Genomic DNA, 16,033 nt, shown 5'->3' with positions numbered 1-16,033 from the left:
CTGAGCCTGGCTGCTGCCAGGGCCTCTCAGAGGCACCAAGAGGTGAGCACTGAGTTGGGGGATCTGGACCTATGGTGCCCCTCTGCAGACATGACGCAGAAGGGACACTGACAGAACAGCAAGAAACCTGACCTGGAGAGTCCCTTCCTTCTCGTGCCGTGAGGTGCAGAGAGGACAGCAATGGAGGGGCCCGTGAAGAGTGGGTGAGACCCACATTCACCCCAGAGAGGGACCCCCCATATACACACAGTGACCCAGCACAGGGCCCCCAATCACCCCACAGAGACCTTGACAGACCCACACTCACCCCAGAGAGGGACCCACCATACACCCTCACTGACCCAGCACAGGGCCCCCATGAAGAGTGGGTCAGACCCTCACAGCCCATAGAGAGACCCCCCATATACCCACAGTGACCCAGCACTGCTGCTGCACAGGGCCCCCAATAACCCCACAGAGACCTCGACAGAACCACACTCACCCCAGAGCGGGACCCCCCATATACACACAGTGACCCAGCACAGGGCCCCCAATCACCCCACAGAGACCTTGACAGACCCACACTCACCCCAGAGAGGGACCCACCATACACCCTCACTGACCCAGCACAGGGCCCCCATGAAGAGTGGGTCAGACCCTCACAGCCCATAGAGAGACCCCCCATATACCCACAGTGACCCAGCACTGCTGCTGCACAGGGCCCCCAATAACCCCACAGAGACCTCGACAGAACCACACTCACCCCAGAGAGGGACCCCCCATATACACACACTGATCCACCACAGGACCCCCATGAAGAGTGGGTCAGATCCACACTCACCCCAGAGAGAGACCCCCCATATACCCACAGTGTCCCAGAACTGCTGCTGCACAGGGCCCCAAATAACCTCACAGAAACCTCGACAGACCCACACTCACCCCAGAGAGGGACCTCCCCATACACCCTCACTGATCCAGCACAGGGCCCCCATGAAGAGTGGGTCAGACCCACACTCACCCCAGAGAGGGACCCCCATATACACACAGTGACCCAGCACAGGGCCCCCAATAACCTCACAGAGACCTCGACAGACCCACATTCACCCCACAGAGGGACCCCCCCCCCCCCATAACCCTCACTGATCCAGCACAGGGCCCCCATGAAGCTTGGGTCAGACCCACACTCACCCGAGAGAGAGACCCCCCATATACCCACAGTGACCCAGAACTGCTGCTGCACAGGGCCCCCAATAACCACACAGAGACCTCGACAGAACCACACTCACCCCAGAGAGGGACCCCCCCATACACCCACACTGATCCAGCACAGGGCCCCCATGAAGAGTGGGTCAGACCCACACTCACCGCAGAGAGAGACCCCGCCATATACCCACAGTGACCCAGCACTGCTGCTGCACAGGGCCCCCAATAACCCCACAGAGACCTCGACAGACCCACACTCACCCCAGAGAGGAACCCCCCATATACACACATATGCACAACTTTCACATCCAGTAAATGGTTAACTGATGCTTAAAACGATTAGTCTTTTGCAGTTGATGCTTTTGTTTTGTTTTGTTTCTCCAGACATCCCACTTCACCCTGGCTTGCCAGCTGGCACTGTAGTAACTAGGATTTCAGGAGTAGGCATCCCAGCTTCCCTTTCTATTACTGCTTTTGGATTTTGTTTCCTTGAACAGTTTTACTTTTCATGAATGTGTTTTCTCAGGGAGAGATCCCTTTCTGAAATGATACCTACATTCTGGGAAAATGAAGCTCCATGTCTATTCAACAAAGCATCTCCTATTTCTTTTCTAAAACTCCACTCTTGTGCCAAGACCCCATTAATCATCAAACAAGTAGTACAGAAAGCCCTGGCTGAACACCTGTCATCTAATCCTTCTCAAAAGTGGCCTGGGAGAAACCAAATTATGTGGTAAGATGAATCAAGTTTTTAGTTCTGAATGAATTGGCAGTCCTTTAAAAAATGATTTTGTTTTCAACTAGGAACATTAGAGAAATGTATTAGGATTTTTTTTTTCTGCATCAACTGGGTAAAAATCTTGATTTTTGAGGTGACATTTTATTTTTGTTTTGCAACCAAACAATTTATAATAACTATAATATTTCTTAAAATTGCATATTATTTCTCCAAGTGGTTTTGGAAATAAGCCCTATATTATTCTTTTATCCATTTAAAAAATAGGAAAACTAGATAACTATAAATAGGATTTCCAGTCATGCCATCTTCATTAAAAGCTATCTATTTATCAGACCTGATCCCCCCAACACATTTCTAATCTCTATTGTTCCCTCTTGTTCCATTTATTACTGGCCTAGGAAACCATAAGGCTCAATAACTTGTGAACACAGTAGGAATCCCTAAAAGAGAAAAGCTCGGAACTAATTTTAGAATAAGAAGAAAACCACCATGTGCTTGCTCTTAGGTCCTAGGTTCCATGGCTGATTTAATTCCATAAATAAACAGCCTTCCCACATTTGGAGATAACATTATCAACTGACTTCAGTTCAGCACAATACTCATGTCTGGAGTTGGTGACCTTGGGGGAGGGCGTTTGCTACGGTGGCCTGAGATGAGCCAGGCCTCACAGCCCAGTGGCCTACAACCTTGCCCTCGCTCCTATTCATTCTCCAGTGCCCGGTTTCTCCACATGTAAAGTGGAGACTGTATGGAGCTTCCCCATCTTTGGCTAGAAGAATATAATCAATCTAATTTCGGTATTGGCAATCTGGTGATGTCCATTTGTAGCATTTTAAATTCAGACTTAAATTGAAGAAAGTAGGGAAAACCACTCAATCACTCAGGTATGACCTAAATCAAACCCTTTATGATTATACAGCGGAAGTGAGAAATAGATTCAAGGGACTAGATCTGATAGAGTGTCTGATGAACTATGGACAGAGGTTCATGACATTGTACAGGAGACAGGGATCAAGACCATCCCCAAGAAAAAGAAATGCAAAAAAGCAAAATGGCTATCTGAGGAGGCCTTACAAACAGCTGAGAAAAGAAGAGGAGAAAAAGGAAAAGGAGAAAAAGAAAGATATACCCAATTTGAATGCACAGTTCCAAAGAATAACAAAGAGGTAGAAAGCCTTCCCCAGAGGTCATAGCAAGGAAATAGAGGAAAACAATAGAATGGGAAAGACTAGAGATCTCTTCAAGAAAATTAGAGATACCAAGGAATATTTCATGCAAAGATGGGCTCAATAAAGGACAGAAATGGTATGGACCTAACAGAAGCAGAAGATATTAAGAAGAGGTGGCAAGAATACACAGAAGAACTATACAAAAAAGATCTTCACGACCCACATAATCACGATGGTGTGATCACTCACCTAGAGACAGACATCCTGGAATTTGAAGACAAGTGGGCTTTAGGAAGCATCACTACGAACAAAGCTAGTGGAGTTGATGGAATTCCAGTTGAGCGATTTCAAGTCCTAAAAGATGATGCTGTGAAACTGCTGCACTCAATATGCCAGCAAATTTGGAAAACTCAGCAGTGGCCACAGGACTGGAAAAGATCAGTTTTCATTCCAGTCCCAAAGAAAGGCAATGCCAAAGAATGCTCAGACTACCACACAACTGCACTCATCTCACACGCTAGTAAAGTAATGCTCAAAATTATCCAAGCCAGGCATCAACAGTATGTGAACTATGAAATTCCAGTTGTTCAAGCTGGTTTTAGAAAAGGCAGAGGGACCAGAGATCAAGTTGCCAACATCCGCTGGATCATCAAAAGAGCAAGAGAGTTACAGAAAAACATCTATTTCTGTTTTATTGACTATGCTAAACCTTTGACTGTGTGGATCACAATAAACTGAGAAAAATTCTGAAAGAGATGGGAATACCAGAACACCTGACCTGCTTCTTAAGAAACCTGTATGCAGGTCAGGAAGCAACAGTTAGAACTGGAAACGGAACAACAGGCTGGATCCAAATAGGGAAAGGAGTATGTCAAGGCTGTATATTGTCACCCTGCTTATTTAACTTCTATGCAGAGTACATCATGAGAAGCGCTGGGCTGGAAGAAGCAGAAGCTGGAATCAAGATTGCCGGGAGAAATATCAATAACCTCAGATATGCAGATGACACCACCCTTATGGCAGAGAGTGAAGAGGAACTGAAAAGTCTCTTGATGAAAGTGAAAGAGGAGAGTGAAAAAGTTGGGTTAAAGCCCAACATTCAGAAAACTAAGATCATGGCATCTGGTCCCATCACTTCATGACAAATAGATGGGGAAACAGTGGAAACAGTGTCAGACTTTGTTTTTTGGGGCTCCAAAATCACTGCAGATGGTGATTGCAGCCATGAAATCAAAAGACCCTTACTCCTTTGAAGGAAAGTTATGACCAAAGTACACAGCATATTAAAAAGCAGAGACATTCCCTTGGTCATAAAGGTCCATCTGGTCAAGGCTATGGTTTTTCCAGTGGTCACGTATGGATGTGAGTGTTGGACTATAAAGAAAGCTGAGTGCTGAAGAATTGACACTATTGAATTGTGGTGTTGGAGAAGACTCTTGAGAGTGCCTTGGACTGCAAGGAGATCCAACCAGTCCATCCTAAAGGACATCAGCAAGTGAACTGAACTGACCTGTTTCACAGGAAGCTGCAACGCCATCAGATGGAGCCACGCAATCAGTGTGGACACCACAGCTGACCCCACAGCTACCTCTGCCTCCCATGGATTCACCCAAGAATTTCTGAGCCATCTTATCGGTGAGTCTTCTGGCCTTTTCTCCCTCAATGTGAATCCTCCTGCTAACAAAACTTGCTGTGAAATGAAGAAAAGCAAACCTTAACTACAGTTGGAGTCTGGAAGGTCTCTAGAGGGAGCTCTCATGCCATGTCATTCATCCTCAATTACCTTAACAGGAAGAGGGCATTTACAGATCCCAACAGGAAGAAATATACCTTGCATTCTCAAACAAGAAGGGCAGCCACATTAGCACCGCAGCTGGAGGAGAGAAGACTTCCCTTTTGGCCAGCAACAAACCCAGCTAATAGACAATTTTGCAGTTTAGCTAATAAGAAGCCATTGTCACTTGATTGTTTCCTTTCCTCCACTGAAGTTACACTTGTTCTCTTGCTGGTGACTTATTTCCTTGTCCTGCTCTACTTAGCTTAAAAGCCATCCATGATGTTTAACCCCTTGGAGTATCTCCCTATCTTCCAAATGAAATGATGCCTGATTCATGAATCATTTACTAGAGTCAGTTTATTACAAATTCAAAGTAAATCTTCAAATTTGCTCAGTTAATTTTTGTTTTTTTAATGTACTGGTGGCAGCAATGGGATCTCAAGGGAATTTCTGATGACATTTGGAGACAAGGAGAAACAACTGTGGTGCCCACACATCCTCTGAGTTCACTGCCTTTCTTGCCATCTGTGCAGGTTGTTAGTAAACTCCTTTTGGTTTGAGCTTCATTCTCTTTGCAATTGTGCCCCTAAACTAATTGGCTTTCCTTTCAGGGCAGGTTGGGTTGGCTGGCAGATCATTTTGCCTGAGGCCAAACCCATAGCCTTTTAGATCAAATTTCCAGTGCACAGTAACATTTCTTGGTTGTTGCCAGTCTATTTTCCAGTGGTAAACCCTAGCCCCTAATTTTGTTTGCTAGATTCAACATTGGGAACTGCTTACAGTGTAGTCTTTACTTCCCTATGTGTTCGGAATCAGTATCAGCTCCTAGATTCAGCGCTCAGAACTGGTGGTGAGCAGCTATAGCTCTCCATTTTGCATGGAATCAGTTTGTAGTGCCCATTTCTTGGGATGTCCTGCTTCTATGCTTTTCTTCATACAAGGCTCCCTGAGAGTTGGTGGTTGTGCATGCCAGGCCTCATCTGGCCAGGTGGTGGTAGCATCTCTCGGGTAGTGCTGGAATATTATGGCACAGGTGTGTCTGTCTTGTTTGGGGATGACAAAGGCCAGCTAAGGAAATGGGAGCCTTCACCCCTGTTGAGCATCAGCATGCCACCTTCTGGCACTCCAGCTTATTTTATATTTTATATGTAAGAGCTATGGACCTTAAGGCTGTAGATATTAGAAAGATGGCAAAATTTTATTAATACTGATCTAGGATTATCATAGTCATTGTGCAGAGTGTTCCAGTTAGACAAGATTGTTCATTTAAGGAAAACCCTAGAGAGCATCAGATCCCAAATTGGACAAGGGGCATGAGATGCCTACTTTAATTGATATGAAAAAACTTACAGAAGGTTTCAAGATTCCAAAATAAAGGGCTGCTCTTTTTAAGGATTCAGTACAAAAAGCTAATGAATGCATTGAAGTGTGTGCTTTACCGTATGTAAAATAGTCAGCTAGTGAGAAGTTGTTATATAACACAAGGAGTTCAACCTCCTGCTCTTTGACAACCTAGACAAGTGGGATGAGTTGGGGTGGGAGGGAGGTTCAGAAGGCAGTATATATATGAATATACGTATGGCTTATTCACATTCTTAAACTGCAGAAACCAACACAAGATTGTAAACCATCTATCCTCCAAATAAAAATGTTTATAAAAAGCTAAAGAGACAAAATGTACCTAAAGCAAAATACTATAGACAGATGTAGCTAAAGACTTAAATCCTCCTACCCACCTACCATGTCTTTTTTCATGTTTTAATAATTGTCTGAACTACTTTCCTAATCTAAAGAGATATTTAACAATTCTCATTTAAGATAACTCTACCTGAGCTTTCAGGCGATCCTCCTCAATTGCTCTTTACTCGTTGGTCAAAACTGAACTGAGAGCTGTAGTCAAAGAATTCTTTAAACTTAAGGAGGAGCCCCCAAAATTTTTTGAAGAGCTAAGAGTCATTGTCAGGGCCTGTAACCCCAAACTGCTAGATCTTTCTCAGCTTGTACACATGTTGGCAGGACCAGGGGAGGCCTCTCAATGGATGGAGGAAGCAAAACAGAAAACTCCTAGGATGATATTCAAGGGTTGGGCAGAATCCCCTGGGGGAGGGCATGACAACCTACTCCAGTATTCTCGCCTGGAGAATCCCCATGGACAGAGGAGCCTGGCAGGGCTACAGTCTACGGGGTCTCAAAGAGCTGGACACGACTGAGCGACTAAGCACAACACAGCCTTTAAAAGTCTTCCAGAATAACAACTGACTTTTACAAGCCATTTCTAAAATCATCCCTGCGCACACTAATTGATCTGTTATTCGATCATACAAACAAAAGAGGGAAGAATCTGCGGCCATTTGACAGCTAGTTTGGAAGCTCTCTTTTTACAGCATTTGGGGTTTCATGTAATACAAAGGACACTCAGCCAACTTTAGCTGCCCTCTTGTAAACATATTATCTTCTGAGATTGTTGATTTCAGTCCCTAAATCCTGTCTAACTCTTTGTGACTTCATGGACTGCAGCACGCCAGGCCTCCCTGTCCTTCACTGTCTCTGTAAGTTTACTCAAACTCATGTCCATTGAGTCAGTGATGCCATCCAACCATCTTATCCTCTGTCACCCCCTTCTCCTCTTTCCCTCAATCTTTCCTAGCATCAGGGTCTTTCCCAATGAGTTGGCTCTTCAAATTAGGTGGCAAAAGTATTGGAGATTCAGCACCAATCCTTCCAATGAATATTCAGGGTTGAGTTCTTTTAAGACTGACTGCTTTGATCTTCTTGCAGTCCAAGGGACTCTCAAGAGTCTTCTCCAGCACCACAGTTCAAAGCATTAATTCTTCGGCATTCAACCTTCTTTATGGTCCAACTCTCAAATCTGTTCATGACTACTGCAAGAATTATAGCTTTGTCTATAAGGATCGTTGTCAGCAAAATGATATCTCTGCTTTGTAATACACTCACTAGATTTGTCATAACTTTTCTTCCAAGGAGCAAGCATCTTTTAATTTCATGGCTACAGTCACCATCCACATTGATCTTGGGCCCAAGAAATGAAATCTGAACACTCTTCACTTTTCCCCTCTCATGTGCCATGAAGTAATAGGACCGAATGACATGATCTTTGCTTTTGAATGTTGAGTTTTAAGCCAGCTTTTTCTCTCTCCTCTTTCACTTTCATCAAGAGGCTCTTTAGTTCCTCTTCACTTTCTGCCATTAGAGTGGTGTCATCTGCCTATCTGAGGTTATTGATACTTTCTGAGCAATCTTGATTCCAGCTTTGAGTCATCCAGTCCAAAATTTCCTATGATGTACTCTGCATATACGTTATATAAGCAAGGTGACAATATACAGCCTTGACGTACACCTTTCCCAGTTTGGAACCAGTCTGTTGTTCCATGTCCAGTTCTAACTGTTGCTTCTTGTCCTGCATACAGGATTCTCAGGAGGCAAGTAAGGTGATCTCATATTCCCATCTCTTTACAAATTTTCCTCAGTTTGCTGTGATCTACACAGTCAAAGGCTTTAGTGCAGTCCATGAAGCAAAAGTAGATGTTTTCTGGAATTCTCTTGCTTTTCCCATGATCCAACGGATGTTGGCAATTTGATCTCTGCTTCCTCTGCTTTTTCTAAATCCAGCTTGTACATCTGGAAGTTATCAGTTCATGTACTGCTGAGGCCTAGCTTGAAGGATATTGGGTATGTTTTTCTGGCATATGAAATGAGTCAGGGTCTCATTTCACAGCAATTGTACAGTAATTTGAACATTCTTTGGCATTGCCTTTCTTTGGTTTTGGAAGGAAAAGTGACCTTTTCCAATCCTGTGGCCACTGTTGCGTTTTCCAAATTTGCTGGCATACTGAGTGCAGCACTTTAACAGCATCATCTTTTAGGATTTTAAATCACTCAGCTGAAAATCCATCACCTCCCCCTACTTTGTTCAGAGTAATGCTTCCTAAGGCCCAACTGACTTCACACTCCATGATGTCTGACTCTAGGTGAGTGACCACACCATCGTGGTTATCTGGGTCACTAAGAGCTTTTTTGTACCCTTCTCCTCTGTTAATGGAGATTCTTCAGGCAAGAATACTGGAGAGGGTTGCCATACCTTCCTCCACGGGATCTTCCCAACCCAGGCATGGAACCCATGTCTCTTATGCCCCCTGCATTGGCAGGCGGGTTCTTTACCACTAGTGCCACCTGATTGACATAAATAGGCCAAAAGAGCCCTCATATCCACCCTGCCTCTCTTAGAGGAAAGATTGTCATCATGCAGATAATCTGACTTAACAGTGATAAATGCATGATGGCTATCATTAAGTCAATGTTACCAAAGCAGGGAAACTAGTCGTTTATGAGTAACGAGAAGTATGTGTGTGATATCACTGAAGTCCCCCTTTGGAAAGGGCTGGATATACAATGTGAGGATTTTGATGATTGCTGTATACTTGGGGTATGGTAATGCACACTTTGATTATTTATGTAAACTTTCTTTGATTCAGATATGGAGTCCCTTCTGGTCATTTTATTAGGCCGTGTGTATATATCAAGCAAGATTAGATGGTATCTTTTGTAAATTCCACACTATTTGAGGAAATGTATCCTTTTCGTAACCGTATAATGAACATAAAATGGAGCCCATTTGAGTCTTGGAAACTGTACATTTTAAAAGAATTATTTAAATACTGAATCTTCTTAAATAGTTTAAGCTATGTTACTTGGACATTAAGATTAGATATCATATGTTGGAAATATGCAAATATCATTTGAGAGCATTACCACATTTTGAGAAAAAAATAAGTATTTTTTTGCAGGGGACCAAAAAGGAATATTTCCAGATATATGATTCATTTGAAAAACTTACACATAATTTTAGGCTGTTGCATTTGAACATAAAACCCAAGCCTGACACAAGCTGTTATGTACAAAATGCTGCATTAGTTGCACAGCCGCCTGGGAGGTGAGTGAAACTCCACACACCTTGTTGCTGGTTAATTTTATTCCTAGAGCCCACTTGCTGCATTAAGTAAAGAAACCTGCATCATAAGTTCAGATCTTATCCTCCAGAAAAGAAACCAATGTGATCTTGGCACCATCTGACAGGAAGATGAATAAATGGGACAAATAAGATGCTTGCATTGGAGGTTGGCAGCATTTAACTCATGTCTAAAATCTGTGATGCTCTAAGCCATGGGGCAGAGCTCAAGCTGATGAATATCTGTGGAGGAAAGACTTTTGCAGGTGTGCACGTGGAGCACCATGACTCTTCTGTTCAGAGGAAATGGTTGCAAAAGACAGAACGCATGAGCATGTCCCCAAGCAGAGAACCCCGTTTAGGGCAATGCTGACAATGTCTGGATGCCTGGAGCTCTGGGAGTGGGCACCATCACTGGTCCTTCTCCTGTGCTGCCTGACATCAGACCCCCCATGAAGGACGTGTAGTGTCAGTGGGTGGGTCCGCAGATCCTAAAGAACACCTGGGAGGTGTGTGCATGGGAGGTCTCAGAGAGAGGTCTCTGTGGGATGCCCTGAGTGGTCTCAGGGTGAGATTTCTCAGAGTGGATGTGTGGGAGGTCCCCCTATGGAAACAGTGTGGGTCTCTGTGTGGAGACTCCTAGTGAGGGCACCTCGGTTGCTGACTGTTCTGCCCTTTACAAGAGAAGGGCACAGGGATTTTCCCCTTCTGGTTTCTTGCTGTTCTGTCGCTGTCCCTCTGTCTCACTTCTCCCCACAGGTGTCTGCGGGGTCAGCTCCCCCCACCCTCAGCACTGACCTCTTGATGCCTCTGAGGACCAGGCAACCCCCAGGCTCAGAGTCTCTGCATGTGCCTCCCTCTCTCCTGAGCTCTGGAGGCCACTCTGTGCCCTGAGTCCCAGCCGCTCCCTTATACACTGTCTGAGCCCCCACTGCTGTGCCCACCCTGAGGGATGGGGCCCAGAGGCAAGACCTGGCTCCAGGCACAGACCTCAGCACAAGCAGGCCTGTGCACGCCGCCATGCAGACCTGGACCTGGTCCCGTGTGTGGGGGCCCTAACAGGCGTGGGGGCAGGCCCATTCCAGCTGTCACCTGGATCAGTGCCCCCTCCTGGAGCCAGTCTCTCTACCCCATTAGTGACTCTGACACAGAGCCCCGAATTGCTCCAGAGAATTGCTCTTCTCTCCTTGCCTTCCAGGGCTTCCCTGGTGACTCAGATGGTAAAGAATCTGCCTGCAATTCAGGAGTTCTGGCTGTGATACCTGGGTCAGGAAGATGCCCTGGAGAAGGGAATGGCTACCCACTCCAGTATTCTTGTCTGGAAAATTACATGGATAGAGGAGCCTGCAGGGCTCAAAGAGTTGGACATGCCTGAGTGACTCACAGTTTCTTGTGTAGATGGGTCCTGGGGAGACAGCTGACTACACCCTTCTCTACAGGTCACTTCCCACACACCAGGGGACACATCCTGTCTGCTGGCTGCCTCCCTGTCCAGGCTCAGGGCTGAGCGAGGCTGATGACAGCTGAGACTCGCTATGACACAGCAGAGCCCCTGGGCCTGTTGAGTGCCACCTGTCCTCAGGGAGCCTCCTTGGGCCACATGCATACGTAGAGGTCCCGGACCGTGAGTCTGTGCTGAGCTCCCGGTCCTGAGAAAGCCGATTAACTACACTCTGGAGAGGTGGAGATTGCCTGCTTGGAGGCTCTGCTGCTTCTGAGGGCCTGGCCCTCTGTCAGGGACTCCAGGTGACCTCCCTCAGTCTGGGCTCTGGGAACTGGAGTAGAGGGGAGGCTCTGGGGTCGGGCCGCCCACCGCCAAGTGCCCCGTAACTTCTTTTCTCTGGGCGTGTAGATGCTGCTGGACACCAGGGGCTCCTTGGTCACTGCACCATCTATGCGCACCTCTGACACCTGCCTCCTTTCCCTGCATGCGACACTAGGGGTACTGTGTCCCACCCTCAGACAGTGAGGTGACTCCACACAGACATGCCCCCTGCCCATTCCCTGGCAGAGGTGAGTACTATGAGCTGTCCTCTTCTCCAGGGCAGGGGTGGACCAGCCCTCAGGGGCCTTCATGCTCCACACTGCAACCCTTAGAGCTGAGAGTGTGCGATCCTCATTCTCACCCCTGCTCCAGAGCATGAGAAAAACAGGGGAAGAGTGACAGGCCTGGCATGTCTCATTACAGCTCCATCTGGAAGATGAGGAGCTTCCAGTACAGCGCCATCTAATCCCACCATGACACGTGGATGAGGTTTCTCCCACCCTGGACTCAGGGCCAGCACTGCCCCAAACTCCCTTCCTTATTCTGACGGGTGAACTTGCTTCTGACACTTTGTGAGCCTGGGGGGAATTTCAGCTTGGGCAAACTCTTCCCCTACAGACTCACAAGTTCAAGGCAGAGAGAGAGGTGGGCAGGACTGAGCTGCATCCTGAGAAGAGGGAGGTCTTCAGGTCTAGTTCACCGTGACATGTCCTGAATGCTGTTGCTTGTTTCTGTAATGCTGTGCTGGTATTATGGACACTGAGGTGCACGGAGGGAATTAGGGTGTGGATGAGTATCCACGCTGGGGTTCACTTTCCTTCCATGACCGCATCCCATATGGAAGTCAAAGCAGGCGCCTGGGAAGAGTGGACCCTGACCCATTTCCTTTCTCCAAGCAGGGCACAGACAGAGCACCATTTCTCAGGAGAAAAGACATTTATTTCAGAAAAGAATTTTTTGGTAGGAGAAGCTTTTAACACACAGAGGATGTCCTAACATGAGAGAAAAATTGTTCATATGCACAGTATGCATTTTTTCTGGGAGAAGAATTTTCCTACCAGGAATGCTGTGACAGGGATGTTCTGATTGACCAGCAGAGGTGTATTTCTGAAGAAGGCAGTGCCTTGGGCTGCGGAGGGGATGGCCTGGGACACTTGTCACTCTTGATCCGTGCTGGCAGGCTCTGCCCAGCCGGGGACCTGGCTCCCTGGGTGGGAAGGTCCACGTGCTGTTCCTGGGACTGGTCCACTTCCTCTTTGTAGGATACATATGGCCTATGGGGGTAGCTCGCTGGTGGTGGGCTGTTTGTTTCATCACTCTCCTTTGCTCTTGATTTCAGAGAAAGCCGTGGTAGCAGTAAGCTGGACTTAATGGGGCCTGAGTTTCTGCTTTGTACCAGTGAAGCTCCGAAGATGTGGTCCATGGTGAAGCTCCATCTTCTCCTATAAGATCTGTCCAACAGATGTCAGTCATGAGAGCCTGAGCCTCAACAGCCTTGCTGTCCGCAATCAGACTTCTTTTGACAGTCCCCTGGCTCTGGGCAGTGTCTGCTGCAGGCTTGCTTTTTGCAGGGCTTGTTCCAGTCTTTTGCCTTCAGGGGCAAATCCACTGCAGAAACTGCTTAATCTTTTCTTTCAAGTGGTTTTCTGAAGAAACCTGTCCCTTCTTCAGGATTAACTGTTTTGTAGGGACTCTGCTGATTCCTTTTTCTGGCCAGGGTGGCTCATCCTGCGGGCCTGGTAGAACCTCTGTACCACCAACCCCTTTTTATGCTATTGTAGTTTGGGCATCCTATTAGTCTCTCTCACATCAGTGGAGACGAACTTCCTTTGCTGACTCTTATGTTGGGGCTGCCTTCTCCGGGCTTTCTGCTGTCCCTGGCTGCTCCCTCCACTGGACATAACATCACATGTGTGGGAATTGGACAGGGTTTCAGAAGAGCACAGAGTTTCCTGGGAAGCCAAGGTGTTTGTGGCAATGAATATATCTGAGTGAAAGGTTTTGAGAAGCCTCCCAGCGGCACAGTCTTGAAAGAGCAGGCAAGTGGCCTGGCCTTGAGCCCGTTTCTGCCAGTCTATGAACCCTTGGAACTTAAGCTTATGAAACTGTTCATCAAAGTATACATCTTCTGGATTTGTGGCAACAGTCTTTGTGTTTGAGGAGGGATTTTTATGGGACCTTGGAGACCATGATCTTATATCAATATTAATTATTTGGGATTTGATTAGTAGACTAGATTCAAAAGAACCTTTCTAAGCAGGGTCTCCCTCCACAGCCTCTTGTTTTCTGGAAGATTGGGAACATTCATCAGGGTCCATGACAGGCACACTAGAGCAAGTTTCTGGGGTGGCCCAATCCCCAGATTCCTCCTGTGGCTCATTCCTGGCCATTGCTGGATGTGGACTGGTCTCCAAGCTGCCTTTGTCAGCCTCCACAATAGACTCAGTGTGCCAAATTCTGCCCCCAAATGTGTATGTGGGGGCCTGAGAAGGTGGCTTGTCTTCCTGCCCAGCCACAGGGGCCTCTGAGGGCTTCTGGATGTTTCCAGTTGAGGTTCCTCCCAGAGCCCCCCCAGGTTTTCTCAGTTGCCTGGTAGGGGTCAGGGCAGGTACTCTCCAGGGTGGGCACTGCCTGGATTGTTATCACTTTCTCTCCTGGATGGGGATGAGAATGTTTTCCTGAGCCCTCTGTTAACTTGGGTTTTTGGGTGGTCCCCAGAGTCACTGGTAATCTTCAAGGTGGATCTTGGAAGTCGTATGTGATGAGAAGTTTTCAACTTCAAGCTATATAGGAACCTAGGAGAAGGACCCATCTGTGCCTCACCTGAAACTTTATTATATGAACTTCCAGCTCCTGTTCAATATGAGGACTGAGGACAAAAGACTCATAGGAAGTCTACATGGAAGCTTCCCAATCCTGAGAACAACCTGCATTTTCTGTTCCCATTGGAGCATTTGACTGTCCAGGAAGGTCTATGAAGTGGTTGGCAGAAAGCCTTGAACAATAGACATTAACAGGGATCCAACCCTCATGGATCTGCTGTGACTTCCTGTTTATAAAGACCCGCAGGATTTCTTCTGGATGCTTCCTGCCTGGGCTCAACTCTCTTTCTACCTCAGGCTTTGCACTTGGGACCTTCACTGGAGGGTTTGCTGAGGTCATGCACAAAACTTTTAGGAACCTCCTCATGCTCTGCTTTACATCTTGGCTCAGGAGCTTTCCTGTTGGGATCCTTGCTAGGTACCAGGATGCCATTTTCTGTGTTTCCTGGCTGCTTTTGCCTAGACCTGCAGAAAGCCTTGAGGATCTCTTTGTGTCCATTGCCTGCCAAGGCCTTGGGGATTCGCCCTGAGGCTGCATCACTTTCTGAGACTCTTGGGTTCTGCGGGGCAGCCACTCTCTTGCTGCATGAACCTTTTGGAAAGAGGGCACTCCAGTCTCTCCTGAACCTCAGGGCTGATCAGATCCCCAGGAACAAAGGAGACAGATTTGTGTGCCTGGGAAGACCTGTTTTCCTGGGGAAGATTGGGGGTGATCTGGCTAAAGACTTGCTGAGATTTTTCTAACCAAAGAGGGTAAAGTTTGCCCACTTTCTAGGTGCTTTTTAAAAAAGTGACATTGTAGGATTTGAATTGCATTGAGGATCAAAGTTTGTGCCTTATTTTGGACTATAGGTCAAGACACTTCATCATAGCCAGTCTTAAGTTGAGAGGAAGATGGTTCCATTGGGAAAGAGAGTGTGAGATGGGCAGTGGGTCCACATGTGTCCAAGCATCTGTTCTGGTTTGCTTTTTATTTTCCAGGAATTCTGGTGCCCAAGGTGTCCTGCTTGTCACTCAGTGACTTAATTCTCTTCACCAATGAAGTCACATGGCAGCCTGCCTCCTCCTTCTTTTCTTACTCCTTCCAAAACATTAATTCCACTCTCTTGGTGATTGACATTTCTAGCAGCTTCTGCACATCTGTGCTGACAAAAAAGAGGCTACCTGCCTCTACCTGTCTGTTTCTCGGGTCTCACCAAAATCATGCCTCTGGTGAGTGTATGGGAAGGTATTCTTTTGGGTCCCCAAGTGTGTCAAGGTGGAGAAGCTCCATTCTTTGGCAGCCCCCGCCACCAAGACAGGGTAGGAAGAGGATAGCTGGAACAGACGATCCCTACGATGGCTGGTCTCCAAGGGGAGCATGGGCGTGACCTTTGTGGGATGGTGCCCGTTGTTAGTGCCATGGGCTCACCCTGAGGGAGGCTCAGCAAGGAGCCTAATGGTGCTGAGGTGGAAGGCAGGTCCCTGTATCAGGATGACATGGTGGGAAGGAGAGAAAACCAGTGGGTGGAAGACTGTCCAGGGGAAAGAGAGGCTGTGGTGTTGGCGAGGCTCTCAGGGATGAATCTGAGTGAGTGGAAACTAAGGCGGGAACTAAGCCTGGAGAAAAGCTG

The 16,033-nt window shown here is 46.9% G+C and overlaps 1 protein-coding gene and 1 pseudogene across 1 annotated transcript in view; one reads left to right on the top strand and one right to left on the bottom strand.

The window, feature by feature from the left end:
* LOC133059984 (spermatogenesis-associated protein 31A6-like) overlaps positions 1–10,630 on the top strand; it is a 35,498-nt gene extending 24,868 nt beyond the window's left edge. Inside the window, exon 5 of the mRNA XM_061147767.1 lies at positions 10,593–10,630. Within this exon, the coding sequence (XP_061003750.1) occupies positions 10,593–10,630 (38 nt within the window). The remainder of the gene's footprint in view (positions 1–10,592) is intronic.
* A 1,933-nt stretch (positions 10,631–12,563) lies between these two features.
* Positions 12,564–15,625, bottom strand: LOC133059983 (spermatogenesis-associated protein 31D3-like; annotated as a pseudogene).
* Between the last annotated feature and the right edge of the window lie 408 nt (positions 15,626–16,033).

The sequence above is a fragment of the Dama dama genome, chromosome 7 (assembly GCF_033118175.1).
Source record: "Dama dama isolate Ldn47 chromosome 7, ASM3311817v1, whole genome shotgun sequence".
Lineage (NCBI taxonomy): Eukaryota > Metazoa > Chordata > Mammalia > Artiodactyla > Cervidae > Dama > Dama dama.
Note: the sequence above shows the minus strand (reverse complement) of the source record. Positions and strands in the feature narration are given on the sequence as shown.